Raw genomic sequence first — 27,422 nt, forward strand, 5'->3', positions numbered from 1 at the left:
ACCAAGGAGGAAGATCCATTTTCTTTCTGGTTGGCTTGCTCCTGAGAAGACCTGCATGTCAAATGCATCTCAGAATATTTTGAGATATGTGTATCCCTCTCCAAACAAGGGCTGGATGATCCTCACACACCTGCCAAATGCAAAGACTTTCAACTACTTTCCTCCTTATCTGCATTTTTGGCTGGTGACCATGCTGATTTCCTGAGCCGCTCAGTCCGTTTGCTGAAACGGTCCTGGCAGCAAAGCACCCACACATGCTCTCGTTTACTAGACACAGTGCCTGAATACTCCTTTTTACAAAAAGCAATGTGAAAAGCTTAGAGAAATGAAGGCACCCTTTCAGATCAATTTTTGGACATGTCAAATCCCACCATCCTACCAGAACCTGCCCCACATATTTATCACGCCTACCATATGCAGGGCATTCAGATACTTTTCATCATGTGAGAGTTGCTTGTGCCTCGGCAGCTTGTTGGAAATGTGGGTGCAGAGGTGCACAGCATCTTTTGCCAGCAGCTCACTTGCAAGGAGTTACCCTGTGGGACTGGAGGAAATGAAAGTTGGAAGCAAACTGGAGGAAAGGCCAAAGGAGCTAAAAGGGAAGCTCAGGGGTCACATTTTAGATCAGAGAAACATGGTCCTCACGAATATGATCTGTGTTCATCTGCACGTTAATGAAGGACATTCTGTCTGGCTCCTCACGGTCCTCTTGGGCAGGATTTTCCGGAGGGCTGAAGCATGCTCCCTTATCTCTTCCTGCTGTTGTGGAGCTTGCTCCTGAGATATACACCGCCTATTACAGCCAGGACATGGCCTGTCTGCACATATGAGCTGGAAAAGTGCTGTTCTGACGCAGTCAGTGGCTGAGAATGAGGGAAATGCCACCTTTCCTCCTTGTGCCAATGGAGCAAGGGAAACAAAACAATGAATGGCCTTTTGGGACAGGGAAGGGAGCAGTTTTAGAATCCAGCTGTTTGAAGCAATTGTTGCCTGGCACGTAGCAACCCTGTGTATCTCCACCTCTAGAAGTCTAGAAGGTGTCTCAAGAAAAAAAACAAAAACAAAACAAAAAACAAAAAAACGAGAGGGAAAATGAGTTTTCTGACCAATGGGTGGGCTGCAGGGACACCCAAGGTGAAATGCTTCTCTTTTGACCCTACAAACTCTTATCAAGCAGGTTTATAAAACTGCCCTCATATCAGAGAGATTTTGGTAGAGATGAAGTTGCAACATCATACTTTATTTTGTCCTAGGGTTAAGTGTGGGTTTTTTTGTGATAAAAGAGACTGATCTGATGAGGATAAGTGTACTCCAGACTGTACTGCGAGAATTCTCCAGTATCTGCAACAGGCAAGGAGACACATCCCCAAAGTGAGAGTCAAAATGCTGTAGCTACATCGTTCGCACAAACACTTGTGCTGAACCATGGCTAACAGTAAGAGTGATGCTATAGTTCATATGTAAACAAGCAAACCTGTTTTTGAATTAATTTATCGCCATACCAAGGCTTACTTTTTGGGGAATTTGTTTTACTGTGTAACTTCTGCTATGGAAATTTTAGTAAGTTTTTCAAGAACTATGCAGTTAGGCATGGGTGCTAAAAATGCAATTCTAGTTCAAAACAAGAGAAGATCTTTTGCAGACCTAGGGAAATGGAGCAAGGGTGAAGCATGCTAAAAAGGAAAGTTTAGAGGAGAGGTGAAGCTAGAATTAAAGTAAGTGACTAGAAGTCTGATTTTTAATTTTGCCATGAGATTCTTATGTGTGGCCTTTTTGCAGTCATTTAGCCTCCTCGTATTTTCACAGGTTTGTTTGGAAAGTAGATATAACAATAATACTAGAAGAGGTTTTCTCTTGGTCTCTTACCCAAAGCCACTTCTGTTAGCATCCTCTGTTATAGCGCTTGTTTTTGCCATCTGGGAGAGACCAGAGCTAGCCTGGCCTTGGAAAGAGACCTTTAGTGGTGTTGAGTTAATATTCTTAACCCTAGGTCTAGAACTAGTAAAAGAAAAAAATATGTTCAAAAAAATAGTTCAGTTTATACTGAGACCAGAATCAGGTGCCTGTGATCTGGTAACTTTAAAGATCTGACATTGTGCCTATAGCACTCCTCAGCTGACGGAGATCTGAACCGCTCACTGTCACAAAACTCTGCAGACCCCTTTTTCCATATCTGTGCTGTACTTTCCAAACCTAATGTCAAGTTGCAGAGGCGGTAGGGATATTCCCTCATCCTCAGAAGTCCCCAGAGCAGTGGGCAACTTTGCTTTCATTTTTGCAGAGCCTACACCATGTCTTGGTGCTGCTGCCTCCGTTCCTTGCTGGGTGGCTCAGACCGACCCCCAGCCTCTGGTTTATGGAGGCAGCAGCAGCAAAGTGTTGGGTGGCTGTGGGACCTGTGGCGAAGGGCTGAGGAGGAGCGGGACGGACGAAGGGCAGCCCACAGGTTGGCATGTGGTCTGGGTTGCAAGGCTCAGAGAGCGCCGCTGAGACTGTGTTGTGGTGGTGGAAAGTTGGGGTGTGATGAAGTGGGTGGGAGATGGGGTGAAAGAGGGATATGAGAGGAAAAATCTCAGCCAGGGAGAGTGAACAGCAAATGCTGCCTCTAAGAGAAGGATTTCCAGGATGTAAAGCTGGCAGGTCAGGAGAAGGGAAAAAGAGAAAGGAAGGACAAGGGCAAATGAAAGAAAGGAGTTAATGATACTTGAGGTGGAAGAAAGAAGGGGAAGGTGATAAGACTGTGGAAAAGACGAGACTGAGCCTGAGCGGTGAGGTAGAAGTAGAGATGGCAGAGCTGAGGAAGGAGCAGAGATGACAGGGAGAGATCCTATATCTACATCACAATCCCAAAGTGTTCATTCAGCTTTAGGAGATGTGAGGCCATTGTTCGGATGCTGCTGGCAGCACAGCTTTGTCAGTGAGGCTTCAGAACCTTCCCTGTGTTACCGACTTTGTACCCGGGCGGGTCTCACAGCCCTGGAGCTAGCTCTGAGCTGCCGGGGCCGGGCTGCTGTCGGTGACCCCAGCGGGAGGGCACCTAGGCCGCTCTGCAGCGGTGCCCGGAGCCTGTGGCATGCGGGGCGGGCAGGAGAGGGAGCACAGACAGGCACTGCTTCTCCTCCTGAAGTACGAAGTTGAGTGCTAAAGCAGACCCTGCTTCACTCCCACACACAATGTGCTCAGTCGCCTGGTTTTTATGTAACGGGAAGCACTGAAGACTGCGATTCTGCCAGGTGGGGGGGGGGGGGGGGGGGGGCAGAAAACCTTGCTATTAATGGTGGGAGAGGGGGCAAAGGTTCTTGGTACACAGGAAGCATCTCACCTCTATGGAGCTGATACGGATTTTTACATCTGAGTATTTGAATGGCCTTTGTGTTTCCTTACTTAGGAGACACTCAAAGCGTGGACCCATCATGCAGGCATGAAACTCAGATTAGTTACACTGACACGTGTTTCTGTGTCTAGATGCTGCATAAACTCATATTTTCTGGCACAAGGTAAATTAGGCTATAACGAGCCTCAGAAGGATACTAAAGAGGAGGGTAGAGAAATACTTCCCATTTCTCCTATCATGACTTACAGCTCAGCCAGACACGGTTAGGAAGCACAGAGACTGTGCAAAGACCTTGGTGAATACCTTGCTAATTGGGCTTGGCTGTGGAAGGGCCTGTCCCCATCTCTGGGCTTCCCCCTTGGCTGCTGTTTTTTCTCCACAGCTCCGAGGCAGGAGTTCCCTGAGTGGTTGCCAGCCCCTGTCTTTTATTTCTCTAGATACACACTGGTTTCTGCCTTTTCTCTTTGCACATTAATTGGCCATGATGATAATGAGATCCCAAATCCCCCTGCCTTTCTATAGCTATCTGGGCTACTCAGCCTCCTGTTTGAAAATTTATTTTCAGCCTGTTTCTGTGGTTCTCTGGGCCATCTTGTACTTGAAATATCTCTGCTGCTTCCCTCTATTTAATCAATTAGTACCTCTATGATGTGGGATTTGTGCAGGAAAACAAAGGGAAAGCTTCCCCGAATAGCTGGTGCTGGAGTGCTTTGAGGTCCTCTGATGAAAAGTGCTCTGGAGGCTCACGTTGTTAACGCTATATGCTCATGAGCTTAAAATGGGAGATCAGTGAATTTCCCGTCTGGTGGCAAGATTACTGAGAAGCAAAGTCTGTGGTCAGGGAGCTTTTAGCAGCCATGAGGTCGCTCTTGTGCAGAGCTGTGCTTCCATCCTGCACACACGAGGCATCCTCGCTCCACAGGAGGTGCCTCCTTGGTCACAGGGAGAACCATGGGGCAGTGCCCCAAAGCACTTCTCAGGAGGAGCATTGCATGCAGCGGGGAGGTGTGAGAGCCCCTTCCTCCTGAGCTGGGAAACTCTGTGCCGAATGTACAAGTGGGGATCCCGTGTGAGGGAAGGGCTGACAAATCTGCCAGCTTTGAGCAACTGTGACTCCCACTGGACTATATCAGTCAAGGTAATACTCTGAACTGGGCCCATCTGAGCTTCGCTAGCTGGGGTTTCGTGTTTACCATCACATTTTTGTAGTGCTGTGTTGCAGGGATTTCTGTATTCATCTGTCAGTGTTGCACTCAGTGTTGTGAGCAGTGTGGCCTCGTGGCAAGGGACCAGTGAGGGGATTTTACCCTTTAAATCTACCAGTGAGATACCTGCTAATATAGTTAAATAGGCACAAATATGTAATCTGTCTGAACATTAAACAAACAAAGGACTGGAAAATGAGATACGTTCTTGCACATGGCTTATGTTATTTGGACAGTATAGGTTGTTCTTTAAATAAATGTTTTAAAAGTGGTTTGCGTAAGAATAAAGAATAAAAGATGAAGGTGGGTGTTTTTGTACTGAATAGCAATGATGTATCTGGATCACTGCAGAAGCATTACTGAATTATCAGGCTGGGTAGAGGAGAGTGGATCTTGCATCTCATTTTGGCTCTCATAAGGCAACACTTCTTGTCTAAGGCTTTATTCTGAGTACAGACCAGCACCTTTGCACCTCATCCTGCTCCCATCGAAACTGATGGGAGACTACTTATCGAGGAAAGCAGATGTCAGGATGGCGAGCCTCCATGAATATGTTCAACTTAAAAGGATGCAGTATAGGGTTTTCCCTGTTCAAGTATCAGGCACTGTAAAGGCGATCTTCCTTACCGCTCAGCAGCAGATACAAGGAAGACTCTCTCATGTTACTGTGGTATTTCCTAAATCTGCAAAAGCAGCAGACTTTGTATTTTGGGCAGGTGGGCAGTGGGCCTGCTCTGCTCCTCTGTAGACAGTGTCTTTGTACCTATGACTTCTAGTGGGAAATTCCATGCTGCCCACCCTGGCCTGGACAGCCTGGAGGAGGAGAAAGTCCTGTGGTGGTGGTGGTTCTCTCCCAGTGAAACAGCAACAAGCAGAGGGGCCCATAAAGCTGTTAGTCATGTACTATATATAGTATCATTTTTGCAAATTTTATGTAAAATATATATATTGCACTCACACTATCTGTATAAAGCATCTTCAAGAAGATCAGGTTTCAGAATAATAAGAAAAGTAGCTCATGGGGAACAAATGTATATCCAGTAGAAATCAGCCAAACTACTAATTTTGCTAATAATTCTTATATTTTTTTTTCCTGAAATATAGTAAGATCAGTGTGGCTAGAAAATAGATTGTATCTCTTTAAATGAACCTACTTTTGTTGTAGCCTTGTGAAGCCCAGAGGGTATTTTTTTAATCATCCTTAAATGGTTCTTGTTAAAAAAGAAGTGAAACTAAAGGGTATTTTGGGATGTAGCATTTTCTTTAAATACGTTCCTTGTGTGTGGGGAAATCTATGTTTGTACCATAGATGCTCAGGCCCCATTAATGCATCTTTGTGTGCTTCATTTGTATCCAAGTTCAAAAGGTGATTGCATCTTAACAAAAGGTGTAAAAAAGAATAACTGATTCTTAACATGTCCTAAAATACAGAGTGCAATCATGCTGCAACCATTGTGAGTAAGGAAGTGTGAAAATTTGACTGAGAAATAAGCCAGAAGTTTTGATTCTGACCACTTCTGAAGTGTTTAACCCCCTGCGTGTGTATCCAGGGAACTTAAAATGTTCTGTAAATGCAGTCTGTATGTTAAAAAAAAAAAAAAAAAAAGTTTAGCCTCCTATCAGTGAGATTAAGACTTGGAGAACCAGATCTTTGAATGTACTGGGATTGTGGGCGAGATCCTGCTTAGTGTTTAAAAGTGTTTCGAACATGTGCAATATACTTCTGAAAAGCAGCTAAGCATATGGGGTTTAAATGTTGATAGAGCAATATCTTTGCAGCAGTTTGGAAGAGAGAGATGGTGACTTTGGTTTTAACTGAGAATTTCCCCAGGCTAAACTAATTTCTGGTGTAATATTGCCAAAGTTAGTATGGTAAACTGGTTTTCAGGATTACTTCAGTTATAGCAATTACTTAGGTGACTTTATGCCCATAAACGTGTTTTGGGAGCCATGTTTTATACACTTTTTTTTTGCTTAGAATTGGACTGTTTATACTACCATGTTTATTTGATGGTAAATTATTTAAAACAAATTGCAATAGTGCTTCAATATTTGAGGCGAGTTGGAAATTAGCCTCTAGCCCCATAATCAACAAAAGCAGAATTTTTCAGGGCAAAACTTTTTTTCCAGTCCCTTCAAGGAAAGAGAGGTGGGATTATGGAAGCAAGGCAGTCTCAATCAGTTTTCTCCACAAAGTTTCCCATGAACTGCAAATGTGTCTTCAGTAAGCGAATGTGTGTTAATTAATCCCAAACTGTACTTAAATGCCATCAACGTTCAAAAAGAGGAGATAGTAGGTCTTGTTTCTGAGGAAGGAGATGTAGCATTGATTTGTATTTTATGTTCTTGCCTCTAGTGCTTGGGCAGAAGCAAGCTTTGAGGGCATGTATGAGCAGAAATTTGAATGTAAGACTAGACTTGAAAAAAAACAACAAAAAACCCCTTCCTTAAAAATCATTCAAAATCCACCATCATCAAGTATACATTAAATTATGCTAACCATTCGCTTTGATTTCCCCCCCCTAAATTATTAACAGTCATTAGTATGTTTCCCTAGGCAGTCCTTCACTGATACATACTGCTTCCCGGCTGATTTTATTTAAAATGTAACTTGTATTTCCCCAATGTCTATTCAGAAGATGTAATACCTAATTTACAAAACATCCTCCAGAACAAGGGAGAAAATTCCTCTCTGTACTCCTCCCTTATAGAAGCTTCCCTCTTTTTCCTGCCAAGTGCTGCCTGTACACAGAAGATTTCTGTGGGACCAGAAAACGGGGTCATCTAGCAGCTTCCCCTGAAAGTATGATTGCTGTTTGGCCTGAGCATCACCCTGCCCAGAGGTTTCTGTGCTCTGGGATCTGGCACTGATGACAAGGACTGCAGCCCAAATGGCTGCTCTCGTGTCGTGCAATGCAGCCACGCATTGCCTGGTGTGATTAAAAAGGTCATTGAAGTGGCTTCGATCACGACTCTCCCTGCATCGGTACATCTCCCCGTGCTTTTTAGATGAGCTGTACCATCTCCGGCCTAACTTTTGTCGAGCTGCAGCCCGACCCAGTGAGTCGGCGCTAATTCTCCTCTGTGACCACCCTGGAATCTCCTTAGTGAAAGAGAGTGCTGTTTCTCCCTGCCTCAACGGCACAGCGGTTGATATGCAAACATTGCTTCGGACCGAGGTTTTGAAATATTGATGCAAGAGAAAGCACACAGATTGTCTCGGTCCATCCTTGTGCAGGCTTGACTCAGCTGCCTTTGTGCATATTGGACCTGGGGTGGAAGTGAAAAGGTCAGTATGACTGGCTTTCTTTTTTTGGGGGGAGGCTTCTGACTTTTAACACATTGCGTAGGACATTTGCTGGGATGAGATTACTCATGACTTGGTGAAAGTAATACCCTAACACCACCATCTGCCGTTTACTTCTTGTGCTGCGTTGGCTTAAGCAGAGCATGGAGCCCACCTGCATGCTGTGCGGGGTGGCTGCTCACAGCTCCTGGGGCTATGCTGCCCTTTGCATGTGACAGCGGTTTCAGCCAGAGCTCTTTCATGGGGAAGAGAGAAAACTGACCATGCAAATAATATTCTTGAGTCTTTTATTGATATTCACGTGTACCGAGTGGTCTCTCTTTCTTGTTTCCTTCAAACCTCTCCCTCAAGGCTGCTTTTCTGTTTACACCTTCGTGATGGCAAACTCACAATCTGTGTGTTCTTCAGCAGTTCCTTAAAAATAAACCTTCCTGATGTGTTGGTTTGATATAAAATGATCTCAGCAGCCTGGGGCCTGCGTGTGAGCTTTCGGAGCCGTGGGGAAAGGGGGCTGTGTATTCATACCGTCTCTCGCACAGGGCTGAGCTGCGCAGGCAGCTCTCCCACCACGCTCGTTCCAAGTACGAACGTGGAAAGAAACAGCTTGCTCTGACACGATGGTGGCAGATTGATGAATTTGGCTTAGTTTTATTTGAGCTGTGACAATCACTGGGACTGTTATGGTGGCAATGGAACAACAGGGTCCTCGCTCAAACGTTACAAAACCTGTGGGGAGAGCACGGTCTGTATGGGAGCATTTGGGTACCCCAAGCAGCAGGAAGTGCTTTGTGTGTCACTGCTGTGGGTCAGACCGTGTGGGTTTTGGAGAAAAGTGGTGAAGCTACCGTAGCTGTTCTGCACAGCCATGTTTTCTAGAAACGTAAGCGGTGACGGTGGGATTGCCAGCATTAACTCGTCCATGTGCTGCTTTGTGTTTTCTCTGCCCCTTTTAGGATGTCGGACCATCACCATCTTGGCGTGAGCCACAGCACAGTGGGGATGAGACACCCCAAGGCCCTGGAAGCTCTGGGCTGTTTGCACAAGGTTAATTCCCTTGCTGGAAATGAGTAAGAATAAACCACTTGGGGTTGGTGATGTTTTCCTTTTCTTTACATGATTTCTTTTGCTGTGAGAAATGAAGATGTTGCAAACAACCCATCTGCATTTTTGCAACACCTCCTCTGTTCCTTGATTTTTTTTAGTTTGTTGGTGTCACTTTCCATGTTTATACTATTTTCAAATGTTTGTGCCACTCTTTTTCCTTTTTTCTTTTTCTTTTTATTTTTTTTTTCTTCCCAGTTGCTTTATATTGTTTGGAAGAGCTTGAATACTTCTGTTTCCCCCCTTTTTCACGCTAGGAATGTGAATTTTTATCTTCTTACGTTTTGCTGAAATCTTTTTTTGATCTTCAGTCTCTCAGAGGAAGCTTTTTCTCCAAGTATAAGAAATATCCGCTTATTTTTAATTTTTTGGTATTCTTTGCAGAATCTTCTAACAAAAATGGGGTTACATTAAAAAGTGACACTTTTAAGGCGGAGATGTGTTCCTCACCTGTTGGAAATGACCTGCTGCCCACCCAAAGGCAGTGAGGAAGTGGTTCAGCACAGCTGGTGTGATTTGAGGAAGGGCCTCAGCTGAGCCAGTTGCCGCTTCTTGCCTGATTTTTCCCATATGGGTAGCATGGCCCATGCCCTCTGCTGGGAGGGAAAAGAAGAAATAAGGTGGTTTTCCTTTGGAATGAGGAAGGAACACGGTGTGAATCTTTCTTTGGGGTTGCTGTGAGAGGGGAAGAGAAAAACCATTGTTTAAAATTTGTATTTCTTTGCTGCTGCCCACAGAAGGGTTTTCGGCTGTGCCTGAGGAAAGTGAGGTGAAGAAAGCGAGGAAGGCTGGAGCTAAAAAGGAACCAAGTTCCTTTACACCCACACGACAAGGACATGGCTTCGGGATGCCTTTTTCTGCCGCATCCAGCGTCAGTGCAACAGCTGCTTGCTCAGCTGCCACACAATGGCAAACCTGGCTTTCATTCCTATTTTCAAGGTTGCCGAAAGCCCCTTATTTTGAAAGTAAAATAATAATTAAGAAGAGAAAGGATCTGCAAGGCGCAGGCGGTGTTCCCTCACACCTGCGGTTCCAACACTTTGGCTTGTGAGGGTTTGGGGGGTGCCGGGCGGGGAGAGGGGGAAAAAATAATAAAGGAGGAGAAGAGGAGAGGAGGGGGAAGGAAGGAAGGAAGGAGGGGGAAGGAAGGAGGGAGGGAGGGAGGAGGGAAGGGAAGAAGGAAGGAAGCCAGCCCGCAGTTCCTCCTCGCGGGGCGAGCGCACAAAGAGCCGGGGGCTGCGGCCGGGGAGGGGTTTCCCGGAGGCGGGGCCGGGCCGAGGTGGCCCCGGCGGCGGTGGCCGTGTCGCTGTCCGTGTCGTCGCTGTCGGTGTCGCTGTCGCCGCCGGTTGCCGCCGCCATGGAGCCGGGGTCCAGGCGCGGTCGCGGCGCCGCCGAGGAGGGCCCGCGGCCCGAGGAGGAGGAAGAGGAGGAGGAGGAGGAGGAGGAAGAAGAGGTGGACCCCCGCATCCAGGTGAGGGAGGGGGGCTCGTCCCCTCTCCGCGCGGGGAGGCGAGCGAGCACGCTGCGGGCCTCTCTGTTATTTTTTAAGAGGCGGCTTTAATGGCAGACGGCGGTTCCCCTCCGCGCGTGCCTTCCCGAACGCCTTTTTGCTCAGCCCCGCTTCCAGAACGGCCGAACCCCAAATCCCAATCCCCGAAGCAAGCACCCGTTGCTGACGGACGAACGGACGGACAGACAGACGGACAGACAGCCACCCCGTTTTCCTTCCCTCCACCGTCAGCCTTTCTGCCCCAGCGCTGCTTGCAGGATTCACCAGAGGCTGCTCGGCGGAGGAGCCAGGCCCGCGGCCGAGCCGCCTCAGCTTCTGCCGGCCTAAATTTGGCCCCAGGTTCCTCCGCTGGCAGCCCGTGTCCACCTGCCCTACGTCTGCACCCCTCCGGTCGCCGGTTTTGGCGTTTGGCTAAAAAAAAAATAAAAAAATAAATAGGGTGCCGTGCCTGCCTCCGAGTACGGGAGCTTTCCTCGCCTGGCAGCGGGAGGCAGCTCAGGTCGTTTCTGGCTCAGCAAACGTGGGTGTGCAGGGATGTGTCTTCCAAATGTGCCTTCCAAATCCTGGGAGCTGGGGGCGAGATCCGACCTCCGAGGACAGGCAAGCTGCGCTGTTGGGTTAATCCCCCTCTGGTCGTAGCCGGGGACGTCGCTGTGACCGAGCGGGGGATCGCTAGCTCGGGCGCCCGTCAGGTTTTATGGTGTTGGGTTTGCGTGGTTCAGCGCTTCCCTGGTTGAAAAGCGGGTAATTCTTTAGTGAGACACCCCTGCCGAAGCGGGTAGGATCTCGCACGGAGCAACGTGTTGCTGAAATAATTCAGGCTATTGGAATCCGCTCCCCAGGGTTGCTTTCTGTGGTAAGAAAGTCATTAACTGCGAGCTTTGTTTTTACGGTAACTTCATTCATGCCAACGCCACCTCTAGTAAATATTTATTCAAAGGATTTAACACCTTTGGTTTTGCTGTTAGAGATCAAAATGTTGGCACGAAGGCAGACTAAGTAAACACAATCATACGTCCCATTGACTGGTTTTATTATAGAAAGGTTTGCCAAAATCCAGAGTAAAATGCTTTTCATGTGTTTCTTCTCATGAATGCTGTGCTTTTGCTGGAGCTACTGTGATAGTACTAAGGTTATGCTATTTTTATTTTTATTTTTTTGGGGGGGGGGGGGGGGAGAGTTGTATCTCACTGGAAACTAGCAGATGCTCACTATGTTGATCGACAGGACAGACGTTATTGTACCTTATGTTTATTTTTTTCTAGTGAGGAATAGCCCAGAACAGGAAACGTACTACCTTAAAATAAAACTGTAGAACTTCTCTGATTATTTTTCTTGTAAGCTGCAGAGTAAAAGACCAGCGGCAAAGTTATTCTAAGTGTCTCAAGTTTTCCTGTTTTCATTAAGCATGTAAGCCACAGCCCTTGTGAACTTTCTGTTGGGATGCTGAATGACCATTCTCAGAAACATTTTTTTCCCCCCAGGTTTCTTAATACACGTTTAACATTTTCTTTCTTTCTTTCCAGGGCGAGCTTGAAAAATTGAATCAATCTACAGATGATATCAATCGGAGAGAGACGGAACTGGAGGTAGAGAATTCATCCTTGCATTTTCCTTCTCTGCACGTTGGGTTTTGTGAGCAATAGAACAATATTTTTATGCACGTTCCCTCCTGAATTGTGTCATCTGGATTGGTTATTTGGCTACAAGGAACTGTTGGTAATTTTCAAAGCTGTAAACTGAGATAACAGCTGGAACAGAAAGAGAAAGGTAGAGGGATGCTGACAGTGAGTGGAGCACCCAACCTCCCCCACGGCCAAACCCTATTTTTAGGTTCTGAAACTAAACTTAGACAAGTTCTGTTTTTACAAGTAACTGTTTTAGATTTGTGTTCTTGTGATTATGGACAGTGAAAGTTTGTTTGAAAGATCTTTGGCATACAAGTACCTGCCAGGATCTCCTCACTTTTGTGTGTGAGTGCTTTTTTTTGTTTAAGCTTGTCGGTTTTGCCTTTTTTTTTTCTTCAGATGTTGAAGGAAAGATTTCCTACTTGGAGGGGAAAAAGTATTTTTTTTTTTTTTTTTGACATTTAAAAATCCAATAGTAAGTTCTTGAGCCACTTGGTCATTATTCTGGAAGGCTTGGTGTTGTTGATCTAATACCAACTCAGAACTAACTGGCATACTTGAGCATCTAAGTTTTCTTTTGTTAACTGCAAAACAAAAGATAAAACCTGTGGAAGTGTAAGGTGAATATGTTGTTAAAGGAGAACTGGCATAAAATGCTACTTTAGATCCTAAATAATTTTGATAACATAATATTTTGAATGCTGTATCAAAGCATGCCAAGATTGCACATACTCTAAAAGTACACTTTTATATATATCTATTCTCTATCTAAAAATGTCAAGGTCTTGGTTTTTTTCTTTTTTTTTTTTTTCCTTTCTTTATATGTGTATTTTCATGAGATGGGAAGCATGGGATGGGTACCTGGAACATTTTGAAGTTATTGGAGTAACGCCACTGTACACACCAAGCAGAGCAGCGAATAGGTAATAGTTAGGAAGCTGGTGGTGTGACAGTTCACTGGCTTGGCCTCACCTTGAATATTGTATGCAGTTCTGGGCTTCACAGTATAAAAAGGATGTCAAGGTACTTGAAAGTATCCGGAGGAAGACAACAAAGCTGGTAAATGGGCTGGAAGGCATGTCCTGTGGACACTTGAGTTCTCCAGTCTGGAGAAGAGGAGGCCAAGAGGAAACCTCATGGCTCTCCGTGGCTTCCCTGAGGAGATGAAGCAGAGGTGGGTGCTGGTCTCTGCTCCCTGGTCACTGAGATCAGGACGTGAAGGAATGGCACAAAGCTGTGCCAGGGGAGGTTCAGACTAGACATGAGAAAAAATTTCTTTACTGTGAGGCTGGTCAAACGCTGGAACAGGCTGCCTAGCCAGGTGGTTGGTGTCCCAAGCCTGTCTGTGTTCAAGAGGCATTTGGACAATGTCCTCAACAACATGCTTTAACTCTTGGTTAGCCCTGAAGTGGTCAGGCGGTTGGACTCGATGATCTTTGAAGGTCCCTTCCAACTGAACTGTTCTGTTCCATTGGGCAGGATGCAGCATTCCCTGAACTCGTCACGTGGCTGTTTTCTTCTCTTTACTTGTTTCCATTTTCTCTGCTTTCTGGCATGTAGATCATGAATTTATTGGCAAATAAGCTTAGTGGAATGGAGGACTATTTGTTATGCAAAATTAAACTATATTTCAGCTGTGAAAACCGTTCTGTGTTACTACGTTGATTTAAATTTTATGAGTGAACTTTAAAAAAACAGTATGCTAGTGGATCTGTTTAGTCAAAACAGTCCCAATTAAATGGGCTCCGAGTCTCCTCGGGAGCAGTGCTAGCTATATTTATATCTATATATCTAAATATAGATAAGTCTTTTCAATCTCCTTATTTCATGCTGAGGTACTGAAATTGAAAGATGGTGCTATGGATAGTTGCCTGGATTTCATTAATCTTGTCATAACCTTGCGCTGAGGACATATTATGAAGCAGATAGGGTAGTAATAATAATGCAAATGCATACTCATGAAGTAAATCCCAGTGACTTGAAGATGGGATTTTACTGCTTGATTGAAATTATTCATGTGTTCAAGTGTTTGTAGAGTCTGGAGATTTGTAGCTACTATGCGAGAGACGCATGCTGAGCTCTAAAGGCTGAAAGGCCCTTGGATATGCCATTGTAAATGAAATAGCAGTGTTTCCACATCAGCTTGATTTTATGTTATTGTTTACCTTACTTAGTCTAAGAAATACTAGGTGTCAGCACAGAGAACAATTACATGATGCTTTCTACCTCTGTGTTATTAAATGTTTACTGCAGATCTGAATTGTACTTACTGTAAGCAATGTTTGATGGATTAAATTTAAGATCCCATTAACAGTATGTTTCCATGAAAGTTTCCCTTTCACTTTTCATCCAAAATCTTACTGGATTGAAGCCAGTTTGTAGCATCATGCAACTGCATAATTTTTAATCCAGGAAGATTTGCGTTGCTTTTGATCTGCTTTAATTTCGAGGACAAATGCAGTTGGGTGATGTAAGGTCTAAATTTATATACATCCTGATAAATGCATTTTAAATAGACTCAGAACATTTCTAGAGGAAATATTTTTTTATCCCTCCCCCTATGATATAACAATAAAAAATCCCACATGTTCATTCCAGACAAAAAAAGAGAGCTCTGCCAAGCAGCTTTATAGGATAAATCCAGAGCTTGGAAGGGGGCATTCAGAATCGGGATTGCTCTGTTTCAAAGACTTAAGTCCTTGAATGCTGCTTGAGAACATGGTCTTTTGGGAGAGCCACACCAAGTTTGGCTTTGAAGATTTGTTGTTTTGACTGCTACTAGCAGCTTTGTGACCCTCTTGTTGCCCATTCCTAGTTTGTGGTGGTGTTGCTATTGCAAGATGTTTCGTTAGAAGTTCTGCTTATTTTTCTTCTACCAAACAATGGAGATATATCTATCTTATTCCATTCCATTATTGAAAATATGAAGCAAATAATACCTGATCATAGTTGACTTTAATGGGAACACAATATCATTAGGCTATTTATATTACAGGAAGCCGGCATACAACGTCTTGTGGTATTACTTTGTGGTCCATTCATTCCCACTGCGGAATATTTCCTGAATAATCTGAAAAAGCAACTGGAGCATTTGAGTGGAAGGTTCATGTCTTTGAAGGAAGTTTAGGGGAAAAAAACAATGAACTATGATGGTTTTTGTGATTTGGTGTACTCCCTGATCAGCAGGAAGAGAAGCCTTGTGGCATCTTCTTTCTGTGGGACTGTTTTGGACTTCTGTAGCCTTGCACGAGTTGCTCTGAACTGGGCTGCTGCATGTGTCCACTCTCTCTGGTTTCCATTAACTGCAAAAAAGCTGTAGGTATTAAATGTTTTTAAAGCCTGTGCCTCAGTTCTACACTTGCAGAATGGTAATGTTTACCCACTAGAAATGTTAAGGTGCTAAAATCAGTAGATCCTTCTAGGATTTTGATATTGTGTTCTCCTAGTGTAGCTGCGGGCATGTCAGGGTTTTGATGATGTATTGAAGTTGGCTTGATCACAGAGGTGATAAAATGAGGAATCCTCTTTTAAGTTGACCAGTCTGCCTTTTTTTAAAAAAAAAAAAAAAAAAAAAGAAATTTTGCACCCAAACCACCATGCGAAAGGTGTGGTTTTACATGTGTGGAATGTGTTGAGTAGATATGCTGAAGTTGGCTGTATCTGTTCTTTAGTTGATATAATTACTCGTTCTTTGCTCTTTTGACCTATCCCACTAAACCCTGGAGAATTATCCTGCCCTGACGATGCTCACAGCCTCTTCAGGACACGTGGCCCTGATAAAGGGCACTGAGCGGCTGGTAGTTATATGTTGCATTAATGTATTGCCTGTTAATGGATCTTTGATTAGGCTTCATTTAAAATCCTTAACACTGCTCATACTAAGTGCAACTCTGAGCATTACTGACACAGCAAAACGATGATAAAGGTCCTCCAGGGGCTTTAACACTTGGCTTTCCTAACGTCCCTGTTTGTTTCAAGCCTCTGGGAAGAGATGCGGGAAACATCTTGCAGTGGAGATGTGAGTACGTTTTGACTAAATGCACGTTAGAGCTGTGCTTTACTATTGGGGCTTTTTTCTTGTGTACTGGAAGCGTGTCTCCATCAGAAGTTGCAAATGTACTTAGCTGGGTGGGTGAGTCATGCACATTTGTTAACTCATCCGTGCCTTTGACCACCTCTTGAAAGTGCAATTCAGATGTAGCAGATTCATCGAGGGACCCTCTGGCAGCATCGTGGGGAGAAAAATACTGCACATACCATTAAAACTACCACTGGAATCCCAGCAATCTCGAAGTGTGGTTTATGTTAGAGAGAGCTTTTGTGCTGCTGGAGCTGCAAGCTTGCCAATGTTTGTTGAGAGGTGGCGATTGCACATGAAAACTAGATTCAGCCACGCTTGTTGGAAGTAGGGTTTGGTTAGGATCCTTCTTGTATGCTTGCCTAGATCCTCTGGCCCTGATCTCCAGGGCTTAGTGCTAATTTTAGGCCTGGGTTTACCCTAAAGGTTACTCTGGGTTGGTGTTGAATAGAGTCACAGGACAGGGTTGTATCTGCTGTGGTGCTCCTTCCCTTGTGAGCCTTGTCAGCATTTGAACTCCTCTCAAAAGGGAAAGGGTCTTTTTATTGATTTCCTCCTCAATGTACTTGTTTTCTCATGGTAAAGCTCGAGATTTTGACCATGTTCCACATATGAATTTTAAGTATTTTTTAAAAAAAATCCTCAGCCTTCCAAGTTCTAGAAGAATGGCCTGTCAGTGACAGGAATCTCCTTCTGACCACGCCTGCTCAGGCTGGGGAAACTTATCTGTAGAAACATCCGCTGCCTTATCAGCAGCCCCGTGCAGCATTTTCCAGTGTCCCAGAGAAGAGTGCACAGAAAAGGGAGGAGCAGCTCCATAGCTGTTTTTCTTGCTGTCTTTTGCAGTGTGATATACATGCGTGATGGATTTGTCCGGCAATAGCCGCTCTTTCCATGTCTATAATTCCCTTGTTTCCTTAGGAAATGGCTCCTGCACGTGGACTGTGCATTGCTTTTGTTGTTTTGCCTTTTGCTTTCGTCTGTGGATGAGTAAGGAAAGGCTTCTTCCTCCACTCTGACTCTGGAAAGATTTTGTCACCTGAGTCAAAGGGCTTTACTTGATTCACAGCCTTGAAGCAGAAATGGGTTTCTGGCTGAAGGAAGGAGGAGTTCAGCAGAGAAATGTGCGTTGGAAGGAGCACCCAGTTCCTCTCCCTGCTTGCCTCCCTTGGCCTTTTTCTAAGAGGACTAAAAGGCAAAAAAATCAGATTGTATTTGTAGTCTCTAACTGTCTGCAAGCAGGAGGTTAAAACAACTTCCATATACTGATTTATATTGTTCGTAAACGGCAGATTAATAGATGCATAGAAAGAAATAGTTCCCCCCCCCCCCCCCCCCCCCATGCTTCAGAATTAAGTGCTATGTTACATAGCCCTTTCCTTGCACTTTGTTATTAAGGCTTGGTTGTCCATCTGCTTTATCTGAACTGCTTGAGTGCCAAATGGATGTTCAAAATGTCAGTATTCAATGCTCTGGGGTAGCTCTCTGAGCACATGCACACCTGCACCTGCTCTGTGTGTAGCTGGGCAGCCTACCTGCTCCTCGCACCTGCAGGTTGTTGATCCTGACGCAGCTGTAACCTGGAAGAGAGGTTTCGCAGCTGGTAGGCCTCTGTGGCGGAGGAAGGCAGGGGTGAATGCTGCCTCCCTCTTGGGAACAGATGAAGCCTGTCTTTCAGGCAGCAATCTCATTTCCCAGGCACCTCCCAAGCTGATTGAACGGTTTGTCAGAGATTCTGCACACCAGATCGTCAGGAAGATCAGAGGACAACCATTGTAAATGAAATTAAGATGCACTTGGTGCTAAGATGCTTCATACACAGTTGATGTAGTAAGTTCATTTTAAAAAGAAAATTGTTTGAGAATATGTATTTCCTTTGATGGGCAGAGATGGTGATTTGCTTGTCATCTGGCATCTAACACCAGCTCAACACCATCACTAATCAGAAAGGAAAAACAAGCATGCTTTATCCTTCAACAGGTGCGTGTTAAGTGCAAAAATTAATTTTTGTTTCTTTCCACCTTCTTGCAGGAAAAGCATTTAAGGGACAGAGGTCTGGCATGCTCCCTAAAACTGCACTTGTAAAATCAATCACATGGGAGAAAAATGTGAAGGATTTCCAGGAAGGAAGTGGAGCTCTTGCAGCCACTAGAAAAAGATGTTGAGAAGTAGATTGCAGTTGTTCACATGATGCACCAAGTGCTGTGCCTGCCGGAGTTGTGTGCATGACAAACACCTGTGTTAGTCAGACCGCCACGTCAGTGGTAGGTGCACCAAGCCCAACGCTCCTGCTGCATGTGGTGCAGAAGCCTTGGTACTTCTGACCCCCCCCTGGTTTCACACCAAGAGTAAAAATAGCTGCTGCAACTGTATTTCTTATTTAAACCTCCCTGGTGGTGTCCACCAGGGGAGTTTTGTGCTGTCCCAAGGGGGACGACTCTTACAGGTGTTCTGGTGACACGTGGCAGGGCTGGCGCGCTGTGTGGGTTTGTGATGTGGGAACCGTTTGCGCTTGTGGTGTAGCTAGGGCTTAAGGGCAGCACGTGAAGTGCAGGAGAGGAGAGGGCATGGGTTTGGTGTCACCACTTCTCAGAGACCTCTGCTCGTGGTCGCTGTGTCTGAAGGAGATGGCTGGAAGCCTTTGGCTGCGGGGCTGATCCAGGCAGAGCGTCAGCATCTGCTTTTTCTCTTGTGCAGAAGGTGGCGGAGCCTGCAGACTTGTATTCGTGGCAGTCGGGAGCCTGGGAATAAAGATGTCATTTTAAATACGTCGTGTAGTGGATGACATGGATGTAAAGTTCCTGGGGCATTTTGTTACTCATTATTCTTCTCCATGGGAAAAAATGAGGGTGGTAGACCCTGTGTGAAGCTCCAAAATAGGAAACTGGCACCTCTGGGGAGGAAATAAGAACTGTAGGTTTGCTCCAGTGTGTTCTTCAGCTGAAACTCCCCGTTGTGTGTAACTAGGCATCCTGTTAGGTGGGGCTGTGTCCATGGATTAACACGTGCTTAAGCGTTTACAAGACCTGTGCCTCAGGTGCCTGTTAGAGGATTAATTACAGTTTAGTAATTTGTATGCGCTTCCACTCAGTTGGTGGGAGATTCATGGATCCGGATGTTCCTGTGAGACTGCTCTCTACTGGGTATTTTTGGGGTTTTATTTGCTGTTTTTCTTTTGGATAAGTCTTTTTCACGTTGGTTAAGTGTAGATGTAATTACATGAATAATTTTGGGGTAGGTCTCTAAGCTCAGATTTGTTAGTGATAACACACTGTTGCTGTTGACAGGTCTCTTTGTTCCAAGTGCTTATCTTGCAGACATGGAAACTGATTTTTTTGGTAAATCACTGCATATATCTCTGTTTCTCTCTAATTATTCACTTTCCACAACTGGTATCCAAATACACAGCTTTCACAAACTGAAAACCTAAGTTTTAGGTACATTTGTGTAGAAATAAATTTTTAAATATTATTTAGGCATTTATAGGAAAATGATTTCTTGTTAAATATATTTCAGTACTTAACATTTTTCTTGCAATATAGTCATCATGCTTGCAGTCTTGTTTCAGTTTCTTGTGAAATTCATGTTGAGCAGTGAACCGTGTGTCATCCAGTACTTTAATGGAGGTATCTAACTTTTCTCATTAAGAAACTCATTGACTTGGTAGATGTTGTTTCTTAGTGATAGTATGAAGCGTATCTTTCAAACTATTTTAGTTTAATAACTCCAATCCAGTCAACAGTAAGTTAAAGTGCATTTAATTCTCCATTTTGGCCCTGCCACCCATTTAAGTATTTTCTTAGAATAATTTGGAGCACTTTAAGAAAACAAAGCTATTTACACTGAAAAAAATACTACTGATGCTGACTAAGGTTTTAGAGAAGACTAAAATGGAATGAAAGCAGCTTTTACTGAAGGATGTTTCTTTTTCTGTAAAACTAATGTATTGTTGCAGTTTTTTCTGCTTCTGTGAGCAAAGTAGTAGGCTCCAATGTATTTTAGTTCTTCCACTGAATAAACAGTTGTGCATTCTAGAAATCCTCAGCAGTAATGACAAAAGCCTTCTGAATTAGAGCACTTCTTCAAGCCAGCTGCTTCCTGATTTATCAACATGTCACTCCAGCAGTCTGCCTAAATCCTGCTCTCTAATTAGAATTACAAGGCTTGTCAAGAGCTCACATGGCCCTTCATCTTGGTCTCCTTAAATTCTGGGCCAGGTCCCAGCCTGTATTTGCATCCCTCTGCAACAATTCCATTGATTTAGTTTGTGCTGGATGCTGAGATGGAAATCAGGATCGCTCTGCTTGAGGGTATGGAAGTTGCAGTAGAGCAGAAAAGGTAATTACATAAAAAGGGCAACTCATCTAGTTTGGAAGTAGCTGGAATTTGCTTTTCATAAATGTAATAAATAATAAACGGAAAGTAGAAGTCCTTATCCATTGATACAAACTATAGCTGAAAAGATGTGCTTTGATGCTAGAAAATCTTTCTGCAATGAAAAGCTGAAAGCTTTTGCTGCTCTTGAAGTAAGTAGGGTGCATTTGTAAACCAGAAAGAGGAGCCCACTTGAAAATGTCCCACTGCCACGTGGGATGTGTCCAGTTCTTCCTCCTGCAGAAAGCAAATCCTGTCCATCCTCATCTGTGCTGTGAAATGGTGTCTCTGCTGGGGGATGCTGCTAGAGGTGGGACACATGCTGAGATTAAGAGGTGCTGGTTCCATCCGAGTACCAGTTTGCTGTGGGATTAGGCCTGCCTGCCAGCCCAGTTCCTCTTACTGAAAGGAGAGGCTCAGTGAGAAGGATTCTGGAAATTATGTTGAAAATCCTTAGTAAATACTAACTTTCAAAATTTGTAAAGCAGTTACAGGGAGACTTCTGGTAAGGTTTCTCTGGAAAGTGTGAGGACAGACTCGAATTTCTGTGAACATTATGCATGCTCCTGAACAATCCTGAACTATGAGACAATGCAGTAGATGAGATGTCTTTGCCATTTAACTGTCTCTCAGAAGTTGTAACGCTGTGATTTGCTCCCCCACCGAGTCATTTACTAGCTATTCCTCTCTGAGAAGTCCTGCCAGAGGTTACAACTAGCACAGGCTATTGCAGGCTTTGTATAGAAGCTGTCTCTCTCTGGAAGACAGACATTTGATGTCCAGGATGCTAGCTTTCAGATGCAGTTCGGGGTTCCCATTATTACCTCTAGTGAAGAATTCTGGCTTAGCCCACATGACAGTAACTGTTTTGAATGTGTCAGCTCATGGGTGAGTCTGAAGAACATCCTGGAGGTACGGCAAATGGGTAGAAATAAAGTTTAAAGTTCTAATCTGTCTTTGTCCTTTCTTTCCTTTCTCCTGCTCTGCAACGTTTTGAAGGATGCACGCCAGAAGTTCCGCTCCGTGCTGGTCGAAGCAACGGTAAAACTGGATGAACTGGTAAAGAAGATTGGGAAAGCTGTAGAAGACTCGAAACCTTACTGGGAAGCTCGGAGGGTGGCCAGGCAGGTGAGAACTTTCTGCCTTATAAGCTTATGCTAGAGAGCACATATTGATTGCATCGCTTCCCTGCTATTAATAACGTCCCAAGTGTATGTACTCGGCTGACACTGTCCATGTCTTGAGTTGCATGTTGGCCATGTGAATCGATGGCAAAGTGTGTTTCTTTACAGTCACAGCTGCATATATTCTTCAGTCCACGGACAGCTACAACAGACGTGAACTATGAATAGCAGAAAGCTTGTTCTGTTCTCTCCTCATTACGAATGGCCTTTCAGAGCCTTGCTCTGTCCTATCAACAGTTGTAATTGTTTGAAAAATATAGTGTAGACCCTGTGTGGCTACTTTTCCTTAAAACAAAATGCTGAGCAGTTAAAAGGCTTCAACGGGAAGTTTGTGAGATGTCAGGCAGCTTCTCACCTGAAGGATGAAGTAGCTGAGAGTTGAACACATGGTGGCTTAGGGAGTGCTTCTGCTTGTCATCTGTGATGGGTTCTGCTGGTGTCTGAGGCTTTTTCATGTTTTATTTCTTAAAGGGGGAGGCTGCCCTCGAGTGCTACTGCTGTTTTCTCCCATGTCAGGGAGGGCAGAAGTAGGGGGAAGTGTTGCCTGGGGTTGCTGCTTCTGTGCTCAGCTGGAAGGACGTGTGTGTTGTAATCGGTAGCTGGGTAACCAGGATGTGATTGTGTTCGTGGGAAGAGTGAAAGAGAGGTGGGGCAACTTGTGAAAGGTGTTTTTTTTAAAAAAAAAAAAAAAGACAGGAGGATGATTTTGTTTATAAAAATAAGTAGGGGATGAGGTTGAGAGGTGAGAGAAGTAGTGTTGGTGTACACCAGGAGGCAGAAAGTAAACTCACCAGGTAATAGAAGAAGGGGAAGGGAAAAGAATACATCCTCAGAGCAGGGCACAGAAAAGTGAGGTGTGAATGCAGGCTTTGTTGCTTTGAAAGCTGATGAAGCAGGAATTGGGCCGATGAGGTGTGTCACACAAGAAAATAGGGACTATGCTTGTCCTTTAAATTGCACAGCATTTATTTGGAGCTGTTGTCTCAGGCAGTGAAGATGATGTGGGGGAATTATTGGACTTAATCCTTGAGGCTAGTGAAAGCGTAGTAAAAAGTAAACCGCTTCCAAAGAAAGCGTGCTATCTACTGCTCATCTGTAACTGTTCTGAAAGCAGTCCCTGCTCACAGGGCCTAGTGCCTGTGGTAGGGATAAACCAGCAGAAGTGAGGTGGAGAAAGAGAGGAAGTTGGTAATGAAATAAGAACAAGGAGCTGATTGTTTATATTGTGTTAATTAGTATGTACAATGTTTAAAAAAAAAACACAACTGACCCTGCCTCACATATGATCTCATACTTTTTTAAACCATAAATAGCTATGTAAGGTACAGAATGCATAGGACTTCAGGAGTTATACTTGTAAAAGTCAATGGTAGAAATCCATAGTCTGCAGTACCAAAAAATCAGATGACTTTGGGGTTTGTAACATCAGTCACTGAGAGCAGTGAACTTTGTCATCTGTCCTGAAGTTGGCAGGAGATTGTCCTAAAAGTGAAATTTCTTATTCCTACATCTTTGCTGCTTCTGAGATCCATTTGGTCATACTAGTTCAAAGGTGCTTTATGAGAGCATTAAAAAACTGAAACAGCTTCAAGTCCTGAGACTTGCAAAATCACTACACTTGCCTTGAGCTTGTTAGAGAATAACATATTTTTCTCCAATTTTTCTCCTAATTCATTTTGTCATTAGCTAGGTTTAAATGCTACTTATCCTTGATCTGCTAATTTTCTACAGATTTATTTTTAATTCTGTGATACTTGACAGCTTACCCTATTAGTGTTGTTTTTTTTTGTTTTGTTTTGTTTTTTTCCCCCTTCCTGCCATTCATTTGACTTTTCTGCATTTTGTGTTATGGAGCCAGCCAGGGAACAGAGTTCTCTCTTTGTATCTGCTCAGGAGAAAGAGCTGAAAGATCACCTCTGATTTCCCTTTGGTTCCTTGTCTAATAAAATCTTGAAATACAAAATATGAGGGCAAAGAGGAGTGTTAGTGTTGAAGGACAGTGAACAGAGCATCTGTCTGGAAATGGGGAGATTGGGAAGGTTGGTACAGTAATTGTCAGTAAGGCATCTGCCCAAAGAGTTTTTGTAGTCTTCATTTAGTCTAGGAAAATTCAGTTTATTTGGGAGCAAATTGGGTGGGGATATGAAATGAAAGTACCAGAATATTAGTATGTTTAGATGGAGGCCTGACGTCTTTCTGTTACACTTTGATTCCTAAAATTGTGAAGAAATCATGAGAATAGCTTGATATCATTCCATTCAAGTTTAGAAAAACACGTAGCTTATGAAGTTTCTTTTCTACCTGCTGTCTTTACAGCTATTTCAGAGCCATTAGGCTACTTCTGAAAGCACAGACAAAAGGTTCTGTGTAGCTGGAAGAGCTTTAATTAAACAATAAGGGATAAAATGCATTGCTGTGCTTGTAAGAGAAAGGGAAGTGTAAATTTTTGTTTGTTGTTCTCAGTAAAGGGAGGTAAAAATAAGGCCTGTAAATTGAAGTCTTCTGGGAACAAAGAACTGCATAATTAAAGAAACCTAGTTTGACATAAAAGCAGGAGTTGTCCAGAGTTACTTGCATTTAAGATGCCAGTTGTAGGGCAAGTTATCTGATAAAAGCTGTATTTAGTGAAACCAAGGAGGTTGCTTTCTCATGGCACCAACATGATTCTCTTCTGGAAATATTATTTAAGCTATTAAAATAAAACACATTAAAATGGTACAAGGGCACTGATGTGGGGTCAGCAAAAAAAAGTCCTCGAGTCAAGTACTCCCTGGAGAAGCTTCAGGATCGTGAGTCCTTTCGTCTCTTCACCCTTATCCCCATCTTGTGCAATCCTGTGTTGGCAGGAGATGGGGAATTCAAAACAAATTAGTTCTCCCATGCAAGAGTCCTGTAGCATCTTGTTTGTGTAACATACGCCAAGAGAATTTCAGCTTGGTCTGTATCGGGGTGGAACTTTGCTCTAACAGAACAATGGGCCCTTAGTGTTACCATTCGAGTGCTTTGTCCTCCGAAGCGGAGGCACAGGGAATCAGGATGCTGTCTGTTGGCACAAAAGCATTAATATTCAGCTTTTGCTGAGGCTGAAGCAAGAGCGAGTTAATGCTTTCGACCCTGAAGATTTCATGCAACTTCTCCAAAGACAACTTTGTTGTGATTCCTCATTTGGTATCACAGTGGGTTGGGTCTTTTGTGTTGACTACAGGGGTACCCTACTGTTTCAGAGCATTTTGATCCAAATTAGTTGTTTAATCAAATTTTATTGTTCTACTGCAAGGACTTTTTTGCATTTGGCATATTTTCTTTTTAAGGTTGTTCTTTGACTTAAGCTTTAATGCTCATGTTCAATGGAATCATAGAATATCCTGAGTTGGAAGGGACCCATAGGGTCCTGCTTCCCGATGTGACTAGTCTGAAAATTGGCCTCTCTTCTCCCCAAATGTAATGGGGAAGAAGGGTGACATTGCCAGAAAACATTAATAATGTAAACAAGTGTACATCTTGAGCCTCTGAGGCTAGGAGTGTCTTAAGCCACAGTTGACTTAGCATTTTGCAGGGTTGGGTCTGGAAAACTCCTATGCAGTAGTGTCTGAGCATGTGGTAAGAGTTTGAGAAGTGTGTTACCTCACCAGTGGTATCATGCACTGGGACAGGATGCTGTGCTAAAATAAGTGTGGTCTGTTGTGTAAGTCATCGGGCTGTTCAGAGTTGATCTTGTGTTGCTGCATGGCTTAAATATATTACTTCATTTTTCTCTTTCTGTATAAAATGGAGCTGTCAAACTGCTGTGAAGCTGAGTTCATTAAGGGCAGTAAAAGCACTTCAGGGTGAAAGGTGCCATTAAAACATTGTTATCCGTACGTCATCACTTGGGAACCCAGGGACAAACCGAAGAGGAGAACTTGACTTTCCTGCTTTGCTTCTGATGGGGGAAAAAAAGTCGGATAAAAATGTATTCCCCCACCCCTACAAGTACAAAAATCTATGCATCTGTAGTGACCCTTACCATAATAAAAGCCCTGGGAGTGTTGCTTTTCATGAAGCTTATCTTCTGTTACTGAGCTCTTTTTACAGAGTGAGAAGTTATGTTTCAGTCCCTAGTACTGTCTCAGAGTGGGAGTAGGTGCGGATGCTTTGCTCAGCTTTAGTACTGAGCCTGTTTTGGGAGGAACACGTTTTTGCTTTGTGGTATTCCCCCCCCCCACCCCCTGCCCTGTCTAGCTTTTACAAAAGAGCATTGAAAAGCTTGCTTGAGGCAAAAAGAGATGAAAGATCTATGCTGGGTCATATGTATATGTGTCACTCACTGAGGGACCCATCTGTAACAAGTGTTCGGAGAGCGATACATTGAAAGGGTGTACTCATCTTCCTTCCTCTTGGGTGACCTTCCCTGATTTAGCTTTACAACTAATTCCGCCTTTCATCTTGTTGGCATACTTTCTTGAAAAGCACTCTTTTGTCACAAAAGGCTTGGAAAAACATGCTGGCATCACTGTACAACAATGTCTTCACTGCTGATGCCTAGGTGTACCTGGGATTAAACGCAGTTGATGGACAAATAGATTGTGCTCAGCAGGGACAGCCACTGTGCTCTCTACCACTTTGTTTACAGTACTGCTCCTTCCCCTCACTTCACTGATAATCTTTCTCTCATATTTCATATTGGATCGATACATCTGTTTAAAGAAGTCAGCTGACAAGGTAAAGAATTAAGGGTGAGCTTTCAGATATTTGGACCCTGGGTCTCTATTCTGCCTGTCTTCACAAAACTTAGGGGAACCCAGTTACTGCTGAGCAATTATTTTGTCTTTCTGATGTGGATTTCGGTTGGATTTCACCAGTAGGATCAGAAGGTTATAGTGGACACTAGTAGACTGAGTGAGAGTGCAGGATTTAACTTGATTAGCTTTATCTATGGAAGGATTTAGACTCTAAGGTAATCGTTCAGGCCCTTAATCAATGTCTGTGGTCAGTGGTGAGAGGCAGGTGCATGTGAAAAGCCTTCTGAAATGCATCCGTCTTCCTTAAATGAGTGTAGACATCTAGTCTTTGGTTGCTTAACCATTTAAAAGTTGTCAGGTGAATCCTGCAGCAAGTGATTCTGCAAATCTAACATCCAGAGTGAGCCAGGGTGAAAGGTAGGCTGTTGTAATCTCGCAGAACAGGAACTGAGGAGTAACTTAGCCGCTTGATGGTGAAGGTGGGCAGGGTGTAAGCAGGTAGGAGCACATTTACCTAGTTGGAAGACTCTTCCTCAGCTGATGAGGCTGATAACCACTCTGTGCAGAAGATTGCAGTGCCTGTAGTTGAATGAAACTTTCAAAATCGCTATTGCATCTCGGATACTAGGTGTTCAGCTTGAGAAGTCTGAAAGCAGTATGGCTCTACAGATGGTAATTTGCTTAGCTCAATAGATGAAGGCTTTTTACATCAACATAACTTGCCAATCACTCTTAAAAATTAATTAGGAACTGGGAAGTGTTGTCTTGCCAGTGTTGCTTCCTAGAGCCACCCTAGTTTCCCATCCAAATCCACTCGGTGAATGATAACTAATTGGATCACAGCACCAGCTGGCTTGGCTGCAGGCAGGGGGGCAGCTCTGAGGGTGAGCGACAGCTCCTGGGTCCAGATCCAACTGCAGGATATCCAGGTCTTCCCCTCTGGTTCGTAGGTGTGCTGCCCATTGGTATATTGGAGGTAG

General features: G+C 44.0%; 1 protein-coding gene across 2 annotated transcripts in view; it reads left to right on the forward strand.

Moving 5' to 3' along the window:
- Window positions 1–10,154: 10,154 nt before the first annotated feature.
- SH3BP5 (SH3 domain binding protein 5) overlaps window positions 10,155–27,422 on the forward strand; it is a 48,582-nt gene continuing 31,314 nt past the window's right edge. Inside the window, exons 1-3 of one of the 2 annotated variants that reach the window (XM_048077984.2) lie at window positions 10,155–10,418; window positions 11,984–12,046; window positions 21,537–21,665. In XM_048077984.2, coding sequence (XP_047933941.2) covers window positions 10,305–10,418; window positions 11,984–12,046; window positions 21,537–21,665 — 306 coding nt within the window. In that variant the 5' untranslated portion in view covers window positions 10,155–10,304. Of the gene's footprint in view, window positions 10,419–10,976; window positions 11,058–11,983; window positions 12,047–21,536; window positions 21,666–27,422 lie in introns of those variants that run through there. The other variant, XM_066991971.1, reaches the window with a different exon arrangement.

This window comes from Anser cygnoides, chromosome 2 (genome assembly GCF_040182565.1).
Source record: "Anser cygnoides isolate HZ-2024a breed goose chromosome 2, Taihu_goose_T2T_genome, whole genome shotgun sequence".
Lineage (NCBI taxonomy): Eukaryota > Metazoa > Chordata > Aves > Anseriformes > Anatidae > Anser > Anser cygnoides.